This window comes from Crocodylus porosus, unplaced genomic scaffold, assembly GCF_001723895.1.
Source record: "Crocodylus porosus isolate Cpor-Errol unplaced genomic scaffold, CroPor_comp1, whole genome shotgun sequence".
NCBI classification, from domain to species: domain Eukaryota; kingdom Metazoa; phylum Chordata; order Crocodylia; family Crocodylidae; genus Crocodylus; species Crocodylus porosus.
The window spans coordinates 45,644,555-45,670,216 of NW_017728909.1; the positions used below are offsets into that span (position 1 = coordinate 45,644,555).

Consider the following 25,662-nt stretch of genomic DNA (forward strand, 5'->3'; position numbering starts at 1 on the left):
AAAATCCTATTTCACCTTCATGGCTAAGCACAGACATTCAAAAAGCCCAGGCAGAATCAATCTAAGTTACATGGTTTTCTGTAAGTGGTCAGTTTAGATCAGTGGCAAACAGTACACACATTCATGCTTTGGTGGTGGGGGACGGGCAAATCTTAGACCAGGTTCCGCCATTTGTAAATAGGCTGTGTGCACTGAACTTCTGTTCTGTTATGGGTATAGAATGGTTTCCAATCACTTATATCTGTAGAAGTGTGATGTCTGTACCTAGCCCATGTGTCTAAGTAGCACTTCCATTGCCATTTAATAGCCTCCTCCTATTAGATAAAACATCAGCTGGTTATAGTTTTTCTGTAACTAAAGTTCTGTGATTTGCATGTATTTATGATATTTTGTGACATGTATACCCAGGCAATCTTACTCAGTTCCAGGTGCCCATGTATCCTATTGAGCATTCCCAATTGGGTAATGCAGAGCATGCATAACATTGATTTCTTGAGTATATTTTAACTGCTTCCTTGAAGTGGCAGGACATTGTCAGTGCCCTCATCTCCTGTTTAACCTGGCAAATCGAAAAGTATTTTTGATGTTTTGGGTATTATGCCTGGCAGTTGCATGTGAAGGTTATTCCTGAAGTTTTTTTATATCCTCCGGAGGGTATAAAAAGATCAGCACGCCTGGCACACAGGGCTGCTGCATCAAGAGATGAAGAAGGTGTGAGTTGGCTAGCAGGGCAGAACTGTTACCCCAAAGAGCCCCAAAGACCCCCCCCCCAAACTGGATGGGAGCAGCAAGGGGCCACGTCCTCGGTCCTGCTGCTAAGGAGTATGGTGCACACAGCCAGACCCTGGGAGCTGCACGAGGCAGCTCAGATTTGGAATCCCCTGCCAGCTAGAGGCCAGGAACACAGTGCATGAGTGGTGCATGGTACCAGACCCTGGGAGCTGCATGAGGCAGCTGAGGTCTGCAACCTCTGGCATGTGGCCAGATAGTTGGTGCACAGGCAGCACATGGCATAGTCCAGGAGCATACTGGGATCCCAGGAGCTGCACAAGGCAACTTGGGTCCATAACCCCTGGCAACCAGTCAGGCCTCTGGTGCACAGGAGGTGTATGAAGAGAGACCCTGGGAGCTGTTTGCGGCAGCTTAGGTCCTCTGTTCCTGGTGAGAGGCCAGGAAACTTGGTACTGCTAGTGCAGCATGGAGGGTTCGGCAAGGCCGAGACCATGGGAGCCCCCAGCAGCAGCTCGGGTTTCCACCCCTTGGCACAGAGCCAGTGCCTCAGTGCAGGCAAGGCTGCACAGAATGCTAGGGAGGGACCGAGCCCCGGTGCTGCTCAAGGTGGGTCAGGCCTCTAGCCCTTGGTACAAGGAGGAGCTGGCCGTGCACATGGCCTGAAGGGGGCCAGCTGACAAGGGGCTCTGGGTGACAGAAAGCCCCTGCAGGAGGAAGAGGTGCTAGACTCCAGGAGGCAGGGACAACTCTGCCAGGAAGTCATGAGTTACCTGGAGAGAGGGGTCAGTCCCCACAGGGGAGAACCCCAGTAGGGTGTAAAGGGGGCTATGTGGGCTATTCCCTTGGGATTGGGAAAGGTCTGGGAGCTTGGGATTTTCTCCATTTTTCCACCCTGGTATCTAGGGAGTGCTGCCCTGCTTCCAAGGTTATTCTTTTGGGTACTGAAAGTATTTGATATCTAGTTTCCTGCACCTTATATATGGTATATAGTGCCTTCTTTTTTGTGAAAATTATTTTATATTGTAAATATTTATATGTTACGGAATTTATGATTGCATGACTATTGAAGGCATTGAGTTAATCCCTTTGATTGCCTGTTGGTATCTTGATGGGTGTATAGGGTTTGTATATATTCATATAAGTATTTTAGATATTGTATTTTGCCCCTGTTTCCACCCCTTGTCTTACCCTAATAAATTGTAAATAGTTAAGTTATAGGGTCTCTCAGCTTGACTCTATAGGGAACGGAGGTGATTGCTGGGCCACATTGTCCCTCCACAACACACCACCCTGTTGATAATTCCCCTCAGTTGGAGAGGGAGTGCATCCCTGGGCACTACCTGGGTTATACAATTGAAAGTGACTGTAATGGGGAACCCTAAGCCTGATGCACAGAAAAGAGGGCCAGGTGAGAAAGAGCAGCAGGGTCCCTTGGAGGCTAGAACTTCTGTAGCCTGCTGGAGGAGGATGGCTGCCTGCAAAAAGGGAAGCCCTGACAACTTAACCAGAGGGGTAGAGACCCCAGCAACCAAGAGAAATCCCAGTAGAGCAGGAGGGGCAAACTGCCTGCTGCAGGTAATGGACGGAGCCCCTTGAGGAGGAATGACTAGCTTGGAGCTAAGCTCACCCCCCTTTCTGCAAAGCCCAGCTTGCAGCTAGCTAGCTGCAGAAAACAGGAAGGAAAAGTGGGGGATTGGCAGCACCTGGGCCAAGTAAGCAGGAAGCCTGGTCAGCTGACTGCAGAGAACAAGTTAACTGGGACATAAACCCTTCCTCAAGGCAGGGGTGGGAAGGAATGGCCCCAGCAGTGGAGCAGGATGGCGCCATCCTGAGAGATAAGGTCCAGGGCAAGCCTTGCAGGAACAGCTGCTGCTCAGGAGGAGAAGCCTGTGCTGACAGGGTGAGCAAGAGCCCAAGGCGCACAGAGGACTGAGAACTTTTCTGTTGGCTCAAGAAAGACCTTGGGAGAGGGGAAGTGAATATTTCATAGATTTCATAGACATTAGGGCTGGAAGGAACCTCAGAAGATCGAGTCCAGCCCCCTGCCCAAAGGGCAGGAAGTCAGCTGGGGTCATAGGGTCCCAGCAAGATGAGCATCCAATTTGCTTTTAAAGGTATTTATTTCATAGTGTGACCTGTGGCTGACATGCAAGAGGTTGGAGTGGGTAGCTTGTAAGACTCTTTGGATAAATGGTTATCTGTGGATGCAAAGGACTGGGCTTAATCGGCTGAGAGGCCTCTTGCCAATCTGATGTTCCCAAATTCTTTAAGGTTTTACACCTGTGAAACTCCAGCAAAATTGAAAGGGTATAACCGGATCTCAGCAACTAAGTTTGTTGACCTAAAATCACATTGATATTACCCACATTCAATTATTCTAAATATCCAGCCAGCTTGTTCATTTTGGTGAATCTTTATTTGTAGTTAAGGAATTGATGTAGTTCAACCGACAGGAGTATGAGTATTTACTCAGATTTTTCTTTTAGTTCCACAGACTCCAAAATTAAAACCTCAGGAACCAAACTCAGCTACCAGCACATCCGTAGCAGTCTACTGGACTGTAAATGAAGGAGACATTGTTGACTACTTCCAGGTCTACTGCATGGAGGAACCTCAAGCAAACAAAGAGCAAAGTGGTATGTGACTGAACCTGCCTGTTAGCCCCATTATTTCAGCAAAAAAGAAAAGACAGGATGGTTGCCATCTAAAGGGAAAGAGCATAGAATCAGTAGCTGAGAGATTGTGAAGACAGTATTAAGCACTGAAGGTATTACAAGTAACTGAGGAGACCATGAACTAAGTAAAAGAAAAAGGTGAAATAATAGCTAAGTATTTTTGCGAAAGGAATCAATGTGGGTGTTTACGTTATGGCACATAAAGCTATATTCTCTTATCTCTATGACATCATAATTATTTGCATTGAGCAGGAGGATGAGCTCCTCCTGCTTATTCCCCAAGCTCCTGGCATTTGTGTACAGACAGGCAAGTGTCTCCTTGGGGGCTCTTACCTTGCCCACAGATTGTACCAGGGCTGGGGCAGGGGTGGGATCCCTTAAGTCCCTTGGTCTGCTGGCTTTGCAAGGGTTGCTCAGCAGGCCAGCAGTGGTGGTAGTCCTCCCGTCCCCCAGCAGACTTAGTTTAAAGCCCAGTGGAGCAGGTCAGCCAGTCTGGCTGAGAAAAGCCTCCTCCCTAGGGAAGAGAGGTGGAGGCCATCTCTTCCCAGCAGCTCGCTGCCTCTATTGCCAAAGGGCAGGCTGTGGTCACGGAAGCCAAAGCCTTCCCGATGACACCAGCTCCACAGTCTTTGGTTAACTATGTGGATCCTCCTCTCCCTCCTCAGCCCATACCCCAAGACTGGGAGGATCAAAGAGAATACCACCTGTGCTCCCAGACCCTTCAGCCCCGCTCCCAAATCCCTGTAGCACCTCATGACCCAGCTGGGAGCGCGCCGACCCATATCATTGATGCCCACATGAATAAGGAGCATGGGATAGAATACACGCAGCACAGACCCTGGAGGGGCACTGTGAACTGAGTGCACCCGGGGGTTTAAGAATGGTTCAGATGGGTTCAGGAGGAGCCCAGTGAAGTGAGTGCACACAGAGGATTGGGGCAGTGTGTGTTAACCCAATAAGGATCTGTTTTCCTTCCCCCGCCCCCCCCACTCTTTTCCTCTACTTGCCTGTTAGAAACACCTGATGGACCAGGACAGCTGTGAGGGGAGGTACAACAGCCACAGAGCAGAGTATTAAGCACCCCTTGAAATTTTCCCCTCTATTTTTCCATGTTTAGACTTTCTTATTTTTCTGGTGGTTTTGGAGAGGGAGGGAGGTGGCAGCCTCTACCAGGTAGAGACCCAGGAGAGGGCTGAAACCCAGATGGGCCAGAGGCCCTAATTAAAGTCAGGTGGGCTGGAACCCAACAGGGTTGAAGCCCCAGCCAAGGACAGGAAAAGAATGAGAGAATGGCAGATCCCTGCACTACCTAGTTGCACCAGTAGCCAGGGAAGGAGGATGGGGGGCAATGTACCCTTGGCTAGACTTTGGTTACCCAAATGAAGCCTTCCAATCAACATCCTAACCAGTAGCAAGGCATGGCAGGAAGGAGGGAAGAGTCAGATTAGGGGGGCAGGGTAGGCAGAGAGGTGCTGCAGTGCCACCTGGGGGCACCACAACCACCCCTGGAAGGTGCCCCTGTCACACTGACATGGATGAGGGTGAAACAGAATTTAGCTCATAGTCTTTTAGTAAACTTCAGTTTTGAGAATAGCTTGCTGAGTTTCCAAAAAACTTGGTTTTCACTCCAGCACAAAGGCAAAAATAGAATTTATCTGCCAGAAAACGAGGGTCAGAAGAGGTTATAAATTAGACCATGAAGAAATGAGATATTATTCTTATTTTTTTGTGAATATATTTGTGAATTATTTTGCCATTTATAGGCTAAATTTGGCACAGGATTTGGCACCTATGAGGTCTGGATTTTCACAAAGTCTGTATCTTTTTAGTGAGTAAGATCTAAAACAACCAGTTTTTGCAATATTGACCTTCGGCAAACAAACAAACAAAAACAAAAAACCCCAACAAACCCACAAAAATATACCCTGCTAATTGAATATGAAGGAGGAAGAGAAGGTTTCATGGCCCAGTGAACTAAGTAGGGAGCTCAGTGCTTTAGCTGCTTACTAAGGGCCTGTCTATACCACTTCCACCATGTCCCAGAGAACACTGCTGAAGAACATGCCCTGCCCTCCCACTCCATGTGTACCAAACCCAGAGATGAGGATGCACAGTCATTCTGAGAGTATCTACTACTAGCACTCTTGGGCTTGTGGAGATGAAACAGGGGCCCTAAATTGAAGCAGTGGGTTTTTAAAAACACCGCTTCAATTTAGAGCCCTTTAAACCCCCGTGTCATGCACACACCCAAACTTACCTGCCTCTCCGGCAGCTCTGCCTTCCCAGGTTGCTGCCAGGCTGCCTGCAGAGCCCCTGAGCTGCACGGAGCCCAGTGCTTCATTCCACCGCTGTAGGGCAGCAAACTAAAACTTGGAGGAGGAGTTTTAGTTTGCTGCGCCCCAAGTCATTTAAGGTGAATTATGCTGCCGAATCTGCTACAGCACCTGGAATTACTGTACAATACACCACAGATGTGTGCAAACACCAACACCATTAAAGCAGTGCAAAACCATTTAACCCACTTTAAAGTGTTGTGCACACATGCCCCTCGTTTTGTTTATACACAGCTCTTGTGCACTCTGTGGAGAGGCAGCTCAAGGCTGGTTCCTCCCCAGGACATTTTTACAGTCTCACTTCTGGGTCTGGCACATGGGGAACTGGAACAAGTGAGCAAGGTAACACTTCAGTAGTGCTCTGAGGAGTGCCAGGACAGCAGTAGGGACAGGTCTCAAATGGTCTCAGTAACACTTTGTGCTTTACAAACACTATTTATTATGAGACATTTAACTGTTATTATTCATATTTCACCATCACAGAAACTGAATAATCTTGCTCATCCTGCAGAGTTTAAATGGCCTGATAAAAATCATCTGGCAAAGGAAGTGTCAGATCATGGATTAGGATACATGACTTCTATTGCTCTGCCTAATCCATGGTCAACCCAGCACAAGGCACTTAAACTTTCTGAGCCTTCGTTTCCTCAATAAAACTTACTTATCTAGTTATTTGTAATTTATTATGTGCATCACAGTAGTGTATAGAAGTTGCAGCTGAAGTATGAACTCCTAATGTTCATCCACATAAGACATGGACCCTCCCCTGAAGAGTTTACAGAAAAAAGGAAGTGTTAATTATCACTTTCACTTTTACATACACCATAAAAGAAGTTCTCCACATACAGTCTGAACCAATGGTGTATAAACCTTGGGCCCCTCTGCCTTTGTGCCTGTCTCCCCTCTTCCCTCCCCACCTCCCCAAACCGGGAGGCAACTCCTGCTGCATCACACAGGGTCCCCAGGTCTCTCCTGAGCCCTCTTTTCCCAGAATTCCTCAGTCCCACAGGCCCCATCACTCCGCCCCGCTCCCAGGAGTGGTGGGAGGATAGAGTTGGGGACAGTCAGAGTAAGCTGGAGGAGGGAGGGGAAGCCCCAGTACTCCAGAGACAGCAGCAGAAAAGGAAAAAGGGGAAGCAAAGCCTGGAGCAGGAGCCCAGTGGCCACAGTTTAACTCCTTGAGGGCTGGCTGTGACCCATGGCCTGCCAGTTGGACAGCCTTGATCTAACATGAATCTATGCAACTATGAATCTATGAAAAACAAATGGGGAAGACTAAATACTTTTCAACATTTTTAACATCATCTAAGAATTGGAGGCCAACAATCATTAAATATACTTACCAGTTTTAAAGGTAGATTTGTCACTGGGTAAGCTACATCCTGTGTAGTTCACAGCCATAACCCATACACTATAACAGCGATCTGGCTCAAGGTCTTCCAAGATACAGTGACTTTCCTTCACTGTAACTCTGTATTCTTCCACCAAGGCTAGGGACAAGCATACACATACAGGTCATTAGGGAAGTGCGCATCTTTTATAAACAATTCATCTGCTCTAGGGCTATCTTGCATCAACTAATACGTAAACAGGAGATAACATTGTCAGGTCTTGCATGCAAAAGTATAATTTTTGTCACAAAAATATGGCTGAGAAGACCTGAGATGAGTTCTGTTGCATGGAGATAAAAAGTGCAGGTTTGTTGGCTGGCACTTTTACATTTTATTGCCCTTCATTTCTGGGAGTAGCACAGCACTGCCTTAGCAATTAACATGGAGATATTTTAGAGCTATTTATATTGTTTTAAATCTCCATCATTCATTCTCAAACAGAACTGCAGAAATCACACAAAGTACTGATTTCCTCCTGCAATACGTTGAGCAGAGCTTGTTAAAAAATACGGATTTTACCCTTGAAAATTCAAACCGTATTTTACTTTTGTCAAATTTTCCAGAGAAATTGTAATATTTTGGCAAAATATCAGAAATGAAATATTTTGTGTTCAAAATGGTGCCTCATAGGAATCCTGGTTTGGGTGCCTTATGCTCTCTCTCTCTTCTTTGGGCAAGATTTTGGCTTGGACTATTTCTGGCATGATACCGCGCTCTCTTCCCTCTTAGTGATAAGTGGAGTATATTATTATAAGGGGTCATGTAGGTGTTATCTAGCCAGGAGACGGAGGCCACGAAGGACAGCAGTGGCTTCCTAAATAAGGCACCCTAAACAAAATGTTCACGGTGCAATTTGAATCTGAATATTTTGGTTTTTAGCCAATTGGGTTTTTCAGTGAAATACTGGCATTTTCTGTGGAAATCAGATATTTTTTGCAGAAAATGTTACTCAGTTGAAAGCCCCATTTTCCACTGACAGAAATTTTTTGATCACTCCTAGGGCTGAGTCCCCTCAAATTCCACTAAAGTCAAGGGGATGTCAAAGCATTAAACACTGTGAGGGACTGGACCCCCAATTTTTTTTAGTGCATGTCATTTCAAAGCAGCTGTGAAACTGGGCTTCATTTCTCTCATGTAACCAAATCTCTCAAAAGGAACTGCTTCTTTTATTTTAAAAAATTTAGTTTAAGCAATAGTAATACATTTTAAATGATTTTATTTCTAGATTAATATTTGTAATATGCAAACAATGGAATCCCTTTCCTAATGTATATATATAAAGCAAAATCTGTTTAATGCCATCTGCAGCTGTATGTTGAAAAGTGTATTTCTTGCTGTATTACAACTGGATGCATTTTATACACTTGGGATCCTAATGTCAAACCCCTCTCCCCCCACAAATCTATATCACACCCCTGACTTTTGGAGATGGTGAATTGAATTTGTATCTTCTAGAGCTGTCAATAGGCACGGCATGGTCTCTGAAAATCAGGACCCTTTTATTAAGGCCAAATATAGCTTTATGTGCCATAACGTAAATACCCACATTGATTCCTTTCGCAAAAATACTTAGCTATTATTTCACCTTTTTCTTTTACTTAGTTCATGGTCTCCTCAGTTACTTGTAATACCTTCAGTGCTTAATACTGTCTTCACAATCTCTCAGCTACTGATTCTATGCTCTTTCCCTTTAGATGGCAACCATCCTGTCTTTTCTTTTTTGCTGAAATATTGGGGCTAACAGGCAGGTTCAGTCACATACCACTTTGCTCTTTGTTTGCTTGAGGTTCCTCCATGCAGTAGACCTGGAAGTAGTCAACAATGTCTCCTTCATTTACAGTCCAATAGACTGCTACGGATGTGCTGGTAGCTGAGTTTGGTTCCTGAGGTTTTAATTTTGGAGTCTGTGGAACTAAAAGAAAAATCTGAGTAAATACTCATACTCCTGTCGGTTGAACTACATCAATTCCTTAACTACAAATAAAGATTCACCAAAATGAACAAGCTGGCTGGATATTTAGAATAATTGAATGTGGGTAATATCAATGTGATTTTAGGTCAACAAACTTAGTTGCTGAGATCCGGTTATACCCTTTCACTTTGCTGGAGTTTCACAGGTGTAAAACCTTAAAGAATTTGGGAACATCAGATTGGCAAGAGGCCTCTCAGCCGATTAAGCCCAGTCCTTTGCATCCACAGATAACCATTTATCCAAAGAGTCTTACAAGCTACCCACTCCAACCTCTTGCATGTCAGCCACAGGTCACATTATGAAATAAATACCCACAAACACCCAACCATGTGCCACAGGCAAAAAACAGGGGAAACATAGGCCACTACCATAAGCCTGTCATTGCAATGGCAGAGAAGTAATTTGGTTTGTATATTATTAGAGGACCCTCAAAAGAAGAATGTCTCACATGCTACGCAGGAAACAAAAGCCACCACAGTCCCAGCCAATTTGACTAGGGGGGGAGTGGTATTCTTTCTTTACCCTGAATCTGGTGGTTCACTTGACCCTAAGCAGAAAATCAAGATCTTCTAATCAAATACCTGAGAAATTTCTAAATACAGGAACACTAGCACAAAATTTCCACCATTAGCTGTGGCCAGTGTCTAATGCTTCAGAGGAAGGAAAAATCTTACAAAAATCAATAAAACATTAACGACAGGCGAAAATTGCAGCCTGGCCCCTAGATCAGCAGAAGCTTGGTACCATGAGTTTACCAGACCAAAGAGAAACAGTTACCTTTGAATCCTAACACTGGGATTGCAAATACTTGAATTCATATATCACAGCTCTGAGTACTGATCCAGAACCCCCTGTCTTACCACACTGTGCATCTCGCATCATATTAATTTGTCAAATTTAATTTGGAGAGATTCAGGTTCTTTGTTCCTATTACTTTGTCCAGATGACCATTCCAAAACTTCATTCCTCTAACAGAAACCTTTTAATTTCCAACCTAAATGTATTCATAACTAGTTATGAATTAACTTGATCTTGTGCCAGTATTATTCTTTAATTTGTTCAAATATTTTTCCAAGTATCAACAAATATCAGTCCTGCTGAGTCAGCAAATATTTAGGCTACACTTACCCACCTAATCCTAATGGCAAGAACATTAGGTCTTGGGCTGATCATTGTTTGAAAAGGTTGTGCCAACACTAGCACCCAGGGCCAGATCCAAGGTCGTGGCACTGGTGCACTTGCACCCTACTTTGATTCCTGTTTCACCCAAAGTTTAAAACAAACTGCTGGGTAGTAGTAGCAACATTTTTATTCAGGCTGTGCTGAGAGCCACTTGACTTCATGGCTCATTGTAATCTACCCGATCCCTTCTAAACTCTTTATTCCACAGGTGTTAATGATGACCCCCTCTTCTTTTTTATGGTCTTGATCGTCCACCAATCAAGCCCTTTGTTCTGCAGTTCTGTGGTCTGTTAACTGTTCCTGGTAATGAAGCTCCTATTTCACAGCCCTGCAGATTGTTTTTAAATTATGTTTGTTTTTGCTTCAATCTTAAACTAAATGATATTGCCCTAGGCCCCTAGCATATTACTAAAGCTTTATTTTTTAACTAGAGAAAAATATGTGTTGTTTTTAGGGGTGCATCGATACATCGGTCTGATATCAGATCGGTACTGATGTGAAGGAAATTGTCTATATTGGATATCAGCCATATGGAGCCGATATTTTGACCAATAAATACCCATGCTCTGTGCAGCCGCAATGCAGCGTGAAGCAGAGCCAGCAGTGTGGAGAGCTGCCTCCAGCTGGTAAGTCGGAAGGGGAGGGGGAAAGGAAGGAGTGTGGGCACATCAGTGCCCCCTGTGGTGAGGGAGGGGGCAGGGGCAGGCACTGCCCAGGCATGGCTGGGGGTGTGGGACAGAGGTGCAGCTCATGGGGTGGGGGTGGCTCCCACCACTGCTTGCACCTCAGTAGGGGGGAGGGGCGGGCATGTGCTGCCAGATCTGCATGGCGTGAGGCAGGTGGCAGCTGTGGGATGGAGCCGCAGCTAGCACTGCACAGGGCCCTTCTCATCAGGGAGTGGGCTCAGAGCAGGCTCCGGCAGTGCCGAGAAGAGGCTACAGCCACCCCAAATTTCGCTGCAGCTCCCCACACTGCCACCTGGCACAGCCCTGGGGCACCAGGAAGGAACAGGTGGCAGTTCCTTTGTTTCTAGTAGGGTCAGGGATTGAAGACCAACACTTTAATTCTACAGGAGCCCAGCAGAAAGATTTCCAACTCCCCAAAGGAGCAAATATAGACTATTCTGTCTAACAGAGGCAACAATAAATTTATGGCAGTGGAGTTTTGGATGATCTATATATTTAAAGATCAAAATACCTAATCAATCATGCGTAATGCTGTTGGTGCTAGTGGAGTAGGGGGGTCTCTCAGACTATAACTTCAGGTTTCTTGTTCCTCCACAACTTCATCTAGCTCAGGACTGATTGCAGAGTCCTTCTGCATTCTTTTGTTGTATTCTTTTTTAAACACCAGTCACACAGGTTTACAGTCCATGACATGTTGTTCCTCCATGTGAAGGGCAATGAAAACTATGTACCTGCTCTGGCAGGTCTTCTTTGGAAACATATCCAGAAATATGCTTCCTGTACAAGTAGCCACAAACTGCCTCTGCAGTGAAAAGCAAACAACCCAATGCCTGACCATTCTCAGGAGAGTCTGTGGACTCTGTCCATTAGAGATCTTATAATAGATCAGAGTCCCCTAAGTGTACACCTTTGCCCTTTGATGATCCAAGAACCAATGTCTTTGGAGGCCAGCAGTAACTTATAACTTTAAAGGTATCAAGAAAATACTGAAACGTAGTAAAATGCCAAAGGCGTCATCCCTGCCCTTTCTTCATGAGGCCTATTAATCTTACTGAAGAGAGCGAGTCCATGTGCTCTAGGCTTTTACAATGCTGTGGTGCACTCTGAAGCATAAATTATGCTGAGGCCTAAAAATTCATCTTACAATTTAGAGCTGGCAGATAAGGAAGCCCTGCTGGAAGAGTATTCTCAGGTCACACTGCATTAGAGACAGGAGCAGGTTGCCTTTTGGAAGATCACGTTTCTGCTGAATTCATCTTGCCCTAAACATAGGGGCTACGCTGGGAAACATAAGTGACCACCAAACAGGGAATGAAATACTTGCTTGTAGGGAACAGTACAAAAGTGGAAGTTACAGGAAAAAGGAGCCAGATTCCAGAGACGGAGTGTAGGAGTTTCCCTCCAGCAAAGAGAAGACAGGGTGAATAAGTTTCCTTAAAGTGAAGAAAAACTATTTAACGCTTCATGAAGGGTCATATCAGGTCTAGAGGGAGAGAAGACAGCAGGAAAGCAGGCCTCTAGTCCACAGGAAGGCTTTGGATTATAGTAGAGGGCCTTACTCCCACTACACTCTGGCTGGACTCCTGGGCTCTGTCTCCAAGGTTCAGAACTTATCCTTAGGGAGAATAAGAGATTCTTTTGGGATCTGGTACTGTGGCAGTGCTTTCTGAGGACCTAGTAGTGTCTTGTAGGGAGATAATCCTTCCAGGAACTAGGAGAATTGTTTCAGTTTTCCAGTGCTGGTGTATTACTAAGGTCCTACGGTCAGCTGGCATTTCCTAACTTCTTTGAAGACATCATAAGGTCCTCTATGAGTGCATAAACTTCAAATATGCATCAAAAAATTTGATTGATGACCTAAACAGAACCATCCTTGATGAGATTGCTGTGTTTTTCCCTCTAAAAGTATGGGTTAATGGTAGAAAAAATAGATTTCACTGCTAAATAGCCTGATTGCACAGAACAAAAATATATGCATTTTTCCCTTTTTCTCAGTAAATTTCCATGTTACATGAATTCTATTAAGATGCAAGAAGAAAGCTTTTTTCAGTTATCTTCACAGTAACGATGATGATCCCCTGTGGCATGAATAAGGCAAATGCTGATGCTTGCTGTTTTCCTGTGATTTATACAGAGAGCTATCAGTATAGGAGGATTGCATCTGCCTCTCATTGAGAGAAAAAAATTCCTTTCAGTTGCTAAAAGCAAACCAGATTTTTTTAATATTACAACTAGTGATTGCTAGTGACCAACTTGAGGGAGCACTTTCCTTTTCCTAGTGCTCAGAGGGAAAATTACTGGCAGTTTTCAATAGAGATGTGTGTGAACTAGATTCTTCATTCTACAGGAAATTTATTTAAAATATTTTTTTTTTTTGCCAGAAGTCAGAATGAAAGAGAATTTCAAAAATCCTAAAAAATAAATTTAAAAATACAATAATTTAAGGCCAGTCAAGACATTTACTTCAAGAAGTCTCATTTTAATTTTTTATCAGACAAATTTTTTTTCCAAATGAATTTTTTTTTAAAGAAATGTCAAAATGGTCATTATCAAAATGTTTGTTTTTCCTTCAAAAATAAAATGTAGTCAAAGTAGACACATCTCCCCAGCAATGTCAATTGTGACAAAAGCAAGTTGCCCGACAGGGAAATGTTCCACTTCAAATTCTGCAACAAGCTCCAGTTTTCAGCTCTGCCTAAAGTACTTCCAGTTTGCCTCCTGAGTAACATTATGACAGCCCTAATGTATCATGGGCCCTATGGGACTTAGGAAGTATGCCAGGTGCTTCCTCCTTTCATAGCCTCCCTGGTAGGACAACTCAGTCAGTGGAGGTGCCCGTTCGTTAACCATATTTTTATTTAAACAGAAGAGGACAATGACAGTATTTTTCAGAGACAGGCTTTCAGTTTTGGAATTAGTCTTGCTGGATCTCTCTGAGAGATCCCAGTTCAAAAGCATGCTGCAAGGCTGCTTTGTGTCCCCAGGCTTTTTTGGAGAAAGTGGCTGGAGTGAAGCGATGAGGGCAGTGCCATGACACTGGCAGTGTGGATGGCTGCAGCTGCACAGGGCACAAGGTCACTAATGACACAATCCAAAGAGTGGGTAAGCTTCTTCAGGTGTATCCAGAACAATGAGCAACACAGTCACATCAGTGCACTATTCTGTGTGGGCTAATAAGTTGTACTGAGAGATGAGAGTGGGGAGAAGACAAAAGAGGAGCGACATCTTTGGGAACATTGTACAAGGTACAGAAGTCTTACAGAATAGCTCTGGATGAGGGGAAAGGGGTTTTTACTTTGGTGGAAAGCTCTAGGGAAGGCTGACAGCTTTAAAGGGGAGAATTTTCTGATGTAGTTGAAATAAAACTGGGCACGTTTTCTCAGACAAAATATTTTCTTACCACAAACTGCAGATTTGGGTCAGCAGAAACATTTTGTGAATTTTGACCCAATTTATCAGATTTCTTCAGTTCTTTGTCTGAAACAATATAAGCATTTTGTTCCAGCATATCCTAATGTTTCAGTTTTTCAACATAAAGAGATATTTTATTTGAAAATGTTCAGTTTTACTTAAACAGCTCAAAAAGCAAATTAAATAAAGAAAAGGGAAGTGGGGCTTTGGGTTTGCACAAAATGGATATTTCTGGTAGTATAATCAAATAATGAAATCAGTTATCATACTACACCAGGTAGAAAGCCTTTGGGTGTCCATTTTGCTATTTTCTAGGTTTTTATTAACCATGGGGTACCTGGAGCTTTTGTTAGATTTTAATAAACTGAAGGAAATAAATACAGGCGAGGCTCCAGATTCCAGGAAAGCTCATTTTGGTGTCAGCACACTGCCAGAAAAGAGAAGGAAAAGGAAGTCAGCATATCAGAGACTATGGTTAAACTCCCTGCTGTATTACAGGCTTCCTATATGTTCTCAGGCAAGTCATTTAATTCCTTTATGCCTCAGTTACCATTTTTAACAGTATTGCCTACCTCACTGAGTGGTCAGAAGGATGATGAGGCACTTAGATGATCTGCTTAGAGCAGTAGAGCAGAGATGAGCAAAGCAAAAATGGAAGAAGAAGAAAGCAAAAAAAAAGGAGAGTTAAATAGTAAAAGAAAGAGTAAATACTACATAGGATGATGAGAGAGAAACAGTACATTTTATTTTTGCACACTATAAGGAAAAGACTATATGGAAAGAAAGGGGAATTAAAAATACTGAAAGGAGGTGGATTTCATGGGATACACCTATTCATCCTCAATGTGTTAATCCAAATTCAGTGATGTTTGTTTTTAACTGGAGACAGTGGTTAAGGCAGATCAAAATAGGAAGGGGAGCAAACCAGTCCAGAAAATGATGATATTACACTGACTTTTCTGAAAAGATGACACAAAAGGCAAAACATATATGTTCCTTGTTTCATCTCCCATTTTGCCATTAACCAGCGGCTGGGGTGGGAAGAGAGGACTCTCCTATTGGACTGGAAAAGGTATCAAAGCAAATTTCCCCTAAAAATGTCAGAAACACTGCCTCTAAGTTATAGGCAAACTTTTCTCTTAGACTACAAGAGTGAGGATTTGCATTGTTGTGCAGAGCCGTCATTCACAACCTCCTTTATGCAGAGCTGCCTGAAAACACCTAAGTACACTTAGTTCTCTTGAAACAAAATGTATTTTGAAAAGCTGGAGAGAATGGCTGGCAGAATGCTGATGGGGACGAAGCTGAGTGGGTGGCCAGCGATGAAGCACTGTGCTGAACTGTTGGTTTTCAAAGTCTGTTCCATTAAGAAAAAAATTGAAGAGAAAGCTTGTAACGGGTGAAGATGATACATGATACACAGTACACAAATACAGTTTGTCCTCTTCACTTCACTTACTGCTGGCATGATTTGGATAATCTTTATGGGTATAAATCATACACAAGTATGGCATGCTCTTCAGGTGGAGTGGAGATACAATATTCTGGTCATGCCTATGAAATAGGCTACCTCCATTTTCTGTAGCCACTGCTCCGTAAGACTGGATGTAGATGGGCTTCCGGCTGCTGTATCCACACTAACACAGTTTCAATGGCCTATTTCTGCAACCCATGCACAGTTGTGTTCTCCACATAACTCAAGTCAGAAGCCTACTTCCTAAGGACTTTGGAGGTTCAGAAGGACCCCTGAACAACTATTGTGTTTCTGCCCAGAAACAATGGAGCACACTGGGGCTTCCTTGGCACAGAGAAATTTACACAAGTCTTACATTCACCTATGATCCCTATGTGGGATCCAATGCATGTTCCTTATTGTAGGAGGAATAGGCAGAATTATGGGATTTTAGAACAAACAAAACATTTTAGTCCTTTCTCCTGTGCCACCCCTTTCACTGTTCCATAATAAACCAAACACTTGTGCACAATTAGACTTCATTTCAAATTCAGCTCTGATTGCTAATTATACAGGCTTACAACTCTGCAGCTCCTCTTTCAAGCACACACTGTTTTTAGCGTTCTATAAATTCCAAGGCTTTGCCAAAATGTCAGCCTTTGCACAGATGCACCCAGAAGAGATTCTTACCGGGTACGAGGTTCAAGGTCTTCTGATCACTTTGTACTGGACTGTCAGCATAATGTTGAAAAAGTGAAAAAGCACTGGGCAGCTTTTCTAAAGAGAGAGTATTATCCATGGCAGAAAGCAACCTATTTGGAAGAAAACATCCAAATAAATCTGGGTGGTAATACATAGCTCCCAAAGGTCAGAGATGAAAAACATGTGACATGCACTTCTCTAAATATTTCCCAAGGAATTAACATCAGAAGCAAGAGAACTTCCTAAACTTGGATACTTAGAACAGTTACACTAAGTAGAGTGCAGAGTTGTTAAAGCTATTTCAGGTTCACCTTAGCCATAAAGATGAACCCTATCCAACTCCACAATTCAATACACTCATGAGCTATGGGAAGGTTTGAAACAGAAGTTGTATATAGGGGTCCTTCTGTCTGCAAGGGTATATGCTTGCTGACACTATCCCTTTAAGTATATTTAAAGGCTACATAAAATTACAACTAATCTACAGGAAGCTGACTCCAGAGATTAATGTAAAGCAGCTGGTTGCAAGGAGCAAAAAATAAGAAAAAAGGAAAATGGATTGTACTTAATTAGCATTAAAAACACCATATTTTTAACTTTGAGGCAGAAGCTGTCTCAAAGAAATTAAAAGAGTCTTTCTGCAAAGCAATTGAATTTTGCTATTTTTTTACCTTGATGCAGTTACTTGTTCACAGTTTTCACAGAACACAGATATTAAAAATACAGTTTTGGAAAGACATAGCATCACATAAATCCTTCTCTTCATCTTTGCAGTCAATCAGAAAAAAATCAATTAGAATAAGTCCACACACAAAACAGAATACACATTAATATGTAAGTTCATGTTAATAAAACAAACATGAAGTAAGGAAATCCCTGAGAAGTATATTTTACATAAGATGTTTTTCAGTAAATGACAAGATGCGACAAATTGGTTAGGCCTTCATATGTGGTAAACTATGTTGATGCAGAACACATGATTTTATAGCCCATATCCTGGGCATTAATGAAAAATATTAAAGTAGGTTTGGGGTGTCACTGAAGAAGCCCCCCTAACTTACATATAGAATTTAAAATACAATGTTGCATATGATAAACCTTTTTATTAACGTGCAATAAAAACCTGAAATGGGCTTCATGTGATTTTCTTTGGTCCCAATCAAGCTAAATGTTTAAGTGCATAATTTCAAGCCTGTAAACAGTAATGCTGACTTCTTTATTAACAAATCACATGTGCCAGCATGCACCACATATCTGCTATTTAAATCAGTTGACAAATTCCTGGCTCCATTTCAGTCACCTGGGCTTTTATTCTTGACATCAGCAAAGCCAGGATTTCAACCAAGAAGAATTTTGTGTATAGAACAGCCTGCAGACTCAAGCAGGCTTGTGACCTGCTGTTCACAAACAGGGAAGACTGGTTGGGGAGTGTAGAAGCGGATGGCAACTTGGGCAGCAGCAACTATGAGATGACTGAGTTCAGGCTCCTGAGGAAAGGACGGAAAGACAGCAGCAGAGTAAGGGCCCTGGATTTCAGAAAAGCAGATTGACTCACTGAGGGAACTCATGGACAGGATCCCCTGCAAGGCCAGTCTGAGGGGGAAAGGAGTCCAGGAGAACTGGCTGCATATTAAAGAAAGCTTTCTGAGGGCACAGGAGAAAGCCATCCCAATGCACATGAAGACTAGCAAGTAGGACAAAAGACCAGCTTGGCTTAGCAGAGGACTCTTCAGTGAGCTAAAACACAAAAAGGAAGCTTACAAGAAGTGGAAACACCAAGGGAGGAATACAACAGTATTGCTTGGGCATGCAGGAATGATATCAGGAAGGCCAAAGCACAAAGGAATTGTAGCTAGCAAGGGACGTGAAAGGTAACAAGAGGGATTTCTACAAGTATGTCATGAACAAGAGGAAAATCAAGGAAAGTGTGGGTCCCTTACTGAATGGGGGAGGCCACCTAGTGAGAAATTATGTAGAAAAGACTGAACTACTCAAGGCTTTTTTTATCTTGGCCTTCACAGGCAAGGTCAGCTCCCAGACTACTGCACCTGGCAGCACAGTTTGAGGAGGAGGTGGGAAGCCACCAGTGTCAAAAGAACAGATTAGGGACTATTTAGAAAAGCTGGATGTGTACAAGTCCATGGGGCCAGATGGGATGCACACGAGAGTGCTGAGGGAGTTGGCCAATGTGATTACAGAGCTACTGGCCATCATCTTTGAAAACTCATGGCAATCAGAAAAGGTCCCAGATGATTGGAGAAGGGCAAATATAGTTTCCATCTTTAAGAAAACGAAGAATGAGAAACTACAGACCAATCACCCTTACCTCAGTCCAGGAAAAAATCATGGGACAGATCCTCAAGGAATCCATTTCTAAGCACTTGGAGAAGATGGTTATTCGGACCAGTCAGCATGGATTCACCAATGGCAAGTCATGTCTGACCAACCGGACTGCCTTCTATGACACAATGACTGGCTCTGTCGATGCAGAAAGAGTAGCAGATGTGATATACCTTGATTTTAGCCAGGCTTTTGATAGGGTCTTCCACAACATTTTTACAAGCAAGCTAAGAAAGTCGGGTTGGATGAATGGACTGTAAGGTGGATAGAAAATTCACTGAACCATTGCTTTTAAAGGGTCGTAATCAATGGCTCAATGTCTAGCTAGCAGCTGGTATCAAGTGGAATGCCTCAGGGGTTGGTCGTGGGGCGGTTTTGTTCAACATCTTCATAGACGACATGGAAGATGGGATGGAGCGCAGCACTGCAGGCTGGGGACCAACTGGCTAAGCAGCAGCTCTGAAGAGAAGGAACTGGGCATTAAAGGGGACAAACTGAATACAAACCTGTGAGAGGGGCAACGAAAGCCCTTCTAGGGGGTCCTGGACCCCCACCCCATGCACCCTGATACCTACCGCAAGGATCCCGATGAGCAGCAGCCAGGAGGAATCGCGGGAACAGGCTCTGCAATTCTGGAGCTGCCTGCAGCTGCAACTCGGCGAGGGTAGAGCATCTGAAAGCTGTGGGCTGCTCAAATAGCAGTTGGAAGAACAGCTGGATGGCCAGTGGAGGGAGAAAGAGATGCTGTCTGAGAGGGAGGGAGGGAGCTGTCACTTGTGCTGTCAGTTGTCGGGAGGGAGATCGCCCGGCTGAAGGCGGGAGAGGAGGAGCTGAGTAGTGAGTAGAGGGCTCCAGCCAGGCATGGAGGAATCCCTACCCAGGGGAAACCCATGTTCCCTGGAAACAACTCCACGGCCCCACCAGAGAATCCAGGTACAGTGGCGGTTGGCATTGGCAGGGAGCAGCTACTCCCCATGTGTGGCACGCCAGGGAGACGAGAGCAACCCGGTGTGGGAACCCCACACTTCACCGCTGATCTGGGGAAGACAGAGAGTGACCCCAGGTCAGTCAGGGGTTGGAGTGGGCCAAACTGAGGAGGCAGATCCGGGAGGGGCACTGGACAGCGGCCCAACCCCACTGTCCCCGAAGCACAGGGACGAGTGAGTCCCCTATCCTTTTGCTTAAGTTTCTTTATTTTTGAGCCATCAAGGGGCACTGGGATCCCAGGGGTTCTTCGGTGGAGGCCAGATGTTTGTTTCAGTTGGGTTCATTGGACGCCCTAGCTAGCCTGAAGACAGGGCAGGCTTACATGCCCCAGCCGACCTGAAGCCAAGGAACCGGCTGTGGGGAAGGTGGAACTGGCCTGGAAGGCCCGATCTAGTCCCAAGTGGGTGAGCAGGGCGAGAAGGGAAATCGTCCAAGAGAAGACCTGCCGAGTCGAGTGTTTGTCCAGGCCATGGATGTGGTAAGGGTGGGGTAAAGGAGAGGTTTGGAGCCCCATGAAGAAAGAACCAGGATCAAGACTTCTTCGCTCTTGGGGGCCACCTGAAGGAAACTGCCTCCCCAACAAAGAACATCAAAGATGCGGCAGGTGACTAGGAGCAGCACCCATACCATCTAGGTGGCACCCGAGCTTAAATCTCACCCTGATGTCGCTTGGAGGCAAGGTGCCCATCAAGAAGAGGCTGAAGCCTTATAACACCTACCAGCAACAGACCCAATAGTGTGTCCTTATTGCAAAGCAGGTAAATGGCAGACTGGGCTGCAATAGTAGGAACGCTGCCAGCAGACCTCTTATTTGACACTGGTGAGACCACATCTGGAGTACTGCGTCCAGTTTTAGGCTTCCCCCCACAGAATGGAAGTGGACAAATTGTAGAGAGTGCAGCAGAGGGCAACAAAAAAGATTAAGGGGTTGGGAGACATGACTTCTGAGGAGAGGCTGAGGGAACTAGACTCATCTAGTCTGAAGAAGAGAAGACTGAGAAGAGATTTAATAACCTTCAGCCACCTGAAAGGTTGTTCCAAAGAGGATGGAGCTATCCTGTTCTTAGGGTGACAGATGACAGAACAAGGAGCAATAGTTTCAAGTTGCAGCAAGGGGAGTTTAGGTTAGATAACAAGAAAAACTCTCTCACTAGAAGGGTAGTAAACACTGAAACAGGTTACCTAGAAAGGTTGTGGAATTTTCATCCTTGGAGGTTTTTAAGACTTGGCTAGACAAAGCCTTGGCTGCGATGACATAGTTGGTCCTGCTTTGAGGAGGGGGTTGGACTAGATGACCTCCTGAAGTCCCTTCCAACCGCTATTTTCTATTATTCTATATTAATATTCCTAGGTAATTTGTGAAAATTTTAACGGGAGATAAATGTGCTTAAGATTAGTTATATTTCATGTTACAAGTCTCACTGAGAGGAAGCCCCATTAAGAAGGGCATAAGAAGATTTTGACCATGGGACTGTTATTTTATTTATTTATTTAAGGAGAGTAGAGAGAAAGTGAAGGTGGAATGAAACAGAAATCCAAATTCAGACTTTACTGGAGATGCATCCATTTACATTAGCTGTAAATTTAGCCCCACATCTCCTCTTATGCAAGTGATACCTAAGTATTTCCATTAAGATTTGATCTAATATGGAAATTATATGACTAAAACATGAACACTTGAAAACAGTGGTGTTTAAGATTTAAGCATCATCAAAATGTTTTATACAATAATTACAAGGAACATCTACTTAAGAATGTCTATGAAAAATATTCAAAATGAATTGACATTTAAAATGCTATATTTGTTATTTAAATTATGAAATACAAAACACATGCAAAACACTTCAAACACTGTCAGCTACAGTAACAAGTATGAGATGTCTTCTCTGAATGATTATTATGTGTGATGTTTATAGTAGACAGTTATGTTGGCAGCATGCCTTCAATAAGGCTTGAAAGTATTAAATAAAGCATCCAACATGCTAAACCTAACACACAATGCACCTAAGATGCATTGTTTATACCTTTTATTCATTTCTTTAGATGACTAAGAGAAAAGAAAAGAGAAATGTATTAACAATTTAACAAACAGGAGATAATATTTAAGAACAAATAGTATATGAAACAAATTCTACAGCTTTCAGTTGATGTAAATAAACACAGCTCCATTGATTTTATTGGTTTTTTGCTCATTTATCCCAGAAGAGAAGTTGTCTTTTCAAGCAATTTCCCTCTGTAAGACCTTGACTCAATATGTTTCTTTAAGTACATGTGTTGCTTTAAGTATGCAAGCAGTCAATCAAGAAACACTTGTGCTTAAAAAGTTAGGCATGTAGCCAAGAACGGTTGCTGTATTAAAGCCTACATCATTATTATAGTAGGCAATATCACTTCTGTATTATAAATATTAAGGTCCAAATGCCAAGACCAAAAATACTGCCCCCCACACCTCAATACATACACACAGCTGCTGATGTTTCATGAGCTTTATACTAGTGGAATTGGGTTTTTTACATTTTGTGGGAGTGCCTCAGCTGCCTTTTTCATTGCACAATAGGGCTTCAGGATCCAGTCCTCCATCCTTTACAGAAAGAGTCAGGAGACATTTAATGACTATACATGTTAAGAGCATATTAGGAATTAGATACCCTGTCCTCCAAAAAGGCTTTAAGAGTTCAAAACTTTTCCAGTTCCATCAGGAAGCAAACAGTGTGATTGGTTTTCATGCAAAATGCAAGGGTGGCCCCAATCCTTCCAAGAATAGTCAATACCTCAGAGATTAGGACATTCATTTTTGGGACATGGGAGAGTCAGATTAAAGCCTCTAGTCTAAATCAACCAGAGGAGGGACTTAAACCTTGCCCTCCCACAACCCAGGTGAATGCCTTAACCACTAGGTTCTTTAGTGCATCTTTCAATCTTTCTTGTTGGAGCTGTTTCACTTAGTAAAAAGAATGATTTCCAAGGGACTGAATAAATATATCCCATTGCCCAGAATGCTCTACAGCCTCCTCTAGAAGCTGAGCTGCACTTTGCGTGTAATAGTCATGGGCCAGAGTAGACACAAAGAATTGGGGTAGTTTCTGCCCTTTTGGAAGCAGGGGCCCTAACTGGAATACCTTCCCTTGCAAAGCATTACCCTTCTCGCTGAGCCATCTTCCCTCTTGGTTGCTGTCCTCCTGGCCCTACGTATCTCCCTGCTTTTTTGCTTCTCATTTGACCAACTTCAATAGGAAGGACAAAGGGTGCTCTGGGCAATGCTTAGCCTATAGAATGGTGGTTAAAGCACTTTGCTGGAAAGCAGATGACACAGATTAAAGCCCCCACCCTGTGGATGGGAATGGCCTAGAATCTGGGTGTCCCACTCCCTGGGCATTTGCCCTATCCAATAGACTTTGGTCCAGAAATGGGAGTTCCTTTTCCACTCCAATGCAATTTATTTCTGACTAAGGATTTGAGACATGTTTGGTGTTACATATATGCCTGAACAGTTCTAATCCCCCTGGGCAGCTACTTGGCCACAGTGTAGCCTATTGAGTATGTGCAGATGATGTGCAAATGCCAAAAACTACAGTTACACAGCTGTGTAAGAGCTACTTAGGTACAGCAAGGGAAAATAGGACCTGACCCATAGTTACGATACATAACACCCAGATTCATAGCCAGAATAGACCATTATGATCATGTAGTCTGATATCATGCAAAACATAGGCCATACAGTCATTCCTGCATCAGGGCCATTTTGCAACTCTAGGTTTCCACTTCTTGTAAGCTTCCTTTTGAAACTCCTACATAATAGATATTTACTGTATTTCCTACTTGGCTCCAATGTCTTGTTATCCTCAATGCCAACAATTTGCATTTTTTGCCAGTTCTGATTTCAATTTCCATTTTTTTCAAGTTCAGATTTCAATTTCCAATCCCTATATCTAGTTTCACCTTTGTTTGCTATATTAATATATCCTTTAGTGTTGGGTATCTTCTTGCTGGGTAGATCATTAAAGTTGCCTCTTAATCTATTCTTCAATAAGGTAAGTAGAGTGAGCTTCTCTAATCTTTCATTGTAAGACATGGTTTCCATCCTACAAATCATTCTTAGAGTTCTTCTTTGAGCACGCATGTGACATAAGGAAATGATCCGGCAGTGCTAGATTGGCACACCTGAGACTACAGACTAAATTTATCTTAGAAAACTACAAAGATCTAAAGAGCTGCCTGGGTCTGAATATGTTATATAAATGCCTTATGAGACTCATGCTATTTAGGTTATTGTCCTGAACATAATTCATACTTACATTTAGGAAACTAGCCTCATCAAGTTCTTCAGTTTCCCTTACAGTTGTCCCCAAAGCCTCCTTGGCAGCATCAATAATCTGTTGAAAGTTAACCATCTGTTCATAGAGATATTCCATTTTCATCTTCTTCACCTCCTCAAAGTTCTCTAACTTCTCGTCATACTGTGCTGTCACTTTCTTAACCATGTCTTCATTTTGATCTTCTAAAACCCGTTCACTTTTCTTACAGTTTTCCTGGAAAATAAAAAAAGCATGCCAATCTGAGAAATAAAACTACATCAGTCAACAAAATTTCCCTGGAAGTCAATATAGACTATGAGAGCAAATACCTTTCCTTCCCATACCACTCATTCAGGTGCTCCACAGTAGAGATGCTGTACTCACCCAGCCCCCCTGGGCTGGATCCAGAAGCCAGATTCAGACATGGCAGCAGGGCAAGTGACAGCAGTGATTGTGGTGACTAAGCACAGCCATTGCTCGTATTCTGCTGCTGACATGCTTTCACAACACAGCTCCATACCCCAGACTGCAGTGGCGCCCCCTTCCTCGTACCCCTGCTCGCTACCATCCCGAATTCTTGGCTCCTCTATGAGCCCCACAGGCCAGGTGATATAGCTTCATGGGCTGGATTCAGCCCATGGGCTGCATATCTGGCCCTCCTGCACAAAATGATTCATATTGCTAATTTGAAGCATGTAAGGTTTGCAAGTTCAATCTGTGAAAACTTTTGTTTTAAACAGAACTTAGACTAAAAATACTGAGAGAATCACTTGCTTATCCAGTGCTTGACAATCACATAATACATGTAATGGTCACTGTGATCATTATCGCAGCACTATATTATAAAGCAAAATTATGTTTATTTTTCACAGTTAATCGCTCACAGTCAGAGGGCCTAATGTAAGGACTAGTACAACACCCCTTTCCAGTGTTAATCCCAGCAAGGAGCTACAACAAATCTTTTCAAACCATTGTCAATATTGTAAAGGAGAAAAAAAAATAGTAGCGATATAGATGTTGGACTTACCTCAACAGAATTAAATAGGGATTCTATCTCACTAACAAATTCCTCAATTTTCAGTGACTTTTCTTGTAATGCCACCAAAAATTCATCTAATTGATCCTGAAATTAAAAAAAAGTTGCAGTCACTTGAAAATGTGCACTGCATAAAATCCATACAAAATGTGTATTAGATAAATATTTTTGTTTCACCACTAGATGTAATCAGAATAACTTTTTCAGTTAATTTTGCAGTGCCATTGTGGCTAGTGAGGCCGATAGGAAAAGCACAAAACCATCTTCAAAGCATAACTTGGGCTTGATCCTGACAGGCGCCGAGAGCTCATTTGTGATATTCAAGACCCACAAGTCAGGTTTTGCTGGAAGATCAGGATCTTAAAGCATCTCACAGAAATACTCAATAGACTGCAGGATATGGTCCAGAACAGAAGAGGGTAATTGGTAGGGGACTGGCTTAAGCAGTCTTACTGCTTATCTTGGAG

General features: G+C 43.3%; 1 protein-coding gene across 1 annotated transcript in view; it reads right to left on the minus strand.

The window, feature by feature from the left end:
- Positions 1–25,662, minus strand: part of CMYA5 (cardiomyopathy associated 5) — a 57,030-nt gene that overhangs the window by 23,419 nt on the left and 7,949 nt on the right. Inside the window, exons 2-7 of the mRNA XM_019531702.1 lie at positions 25,187–25,282; positions 24,160–24,393; positions 21,889–21,911; positions 16,526–16,647; positions 8,894–9,043; positions 7,084–7,230 (exon numbers count right to left, since the gene is read on the minus strand). Coding sequence (XP_019387247.1) covers positions 7,084–7,230; positions 8,894–9,043; positions 16,526–16,647; positions 21,889–21,911; positions 24,160–24,393; positions 25,187–25,282 — 772 coding nt within the window. The remainder of the gene's footprint in view (positions 1–7,083; positions 7,231–8,893; positions 9,044–16,525; positions 16,648–21,888; positions 21,912–24,159; positions 24,394–25,186; positions 25,283–25,662) is intronic.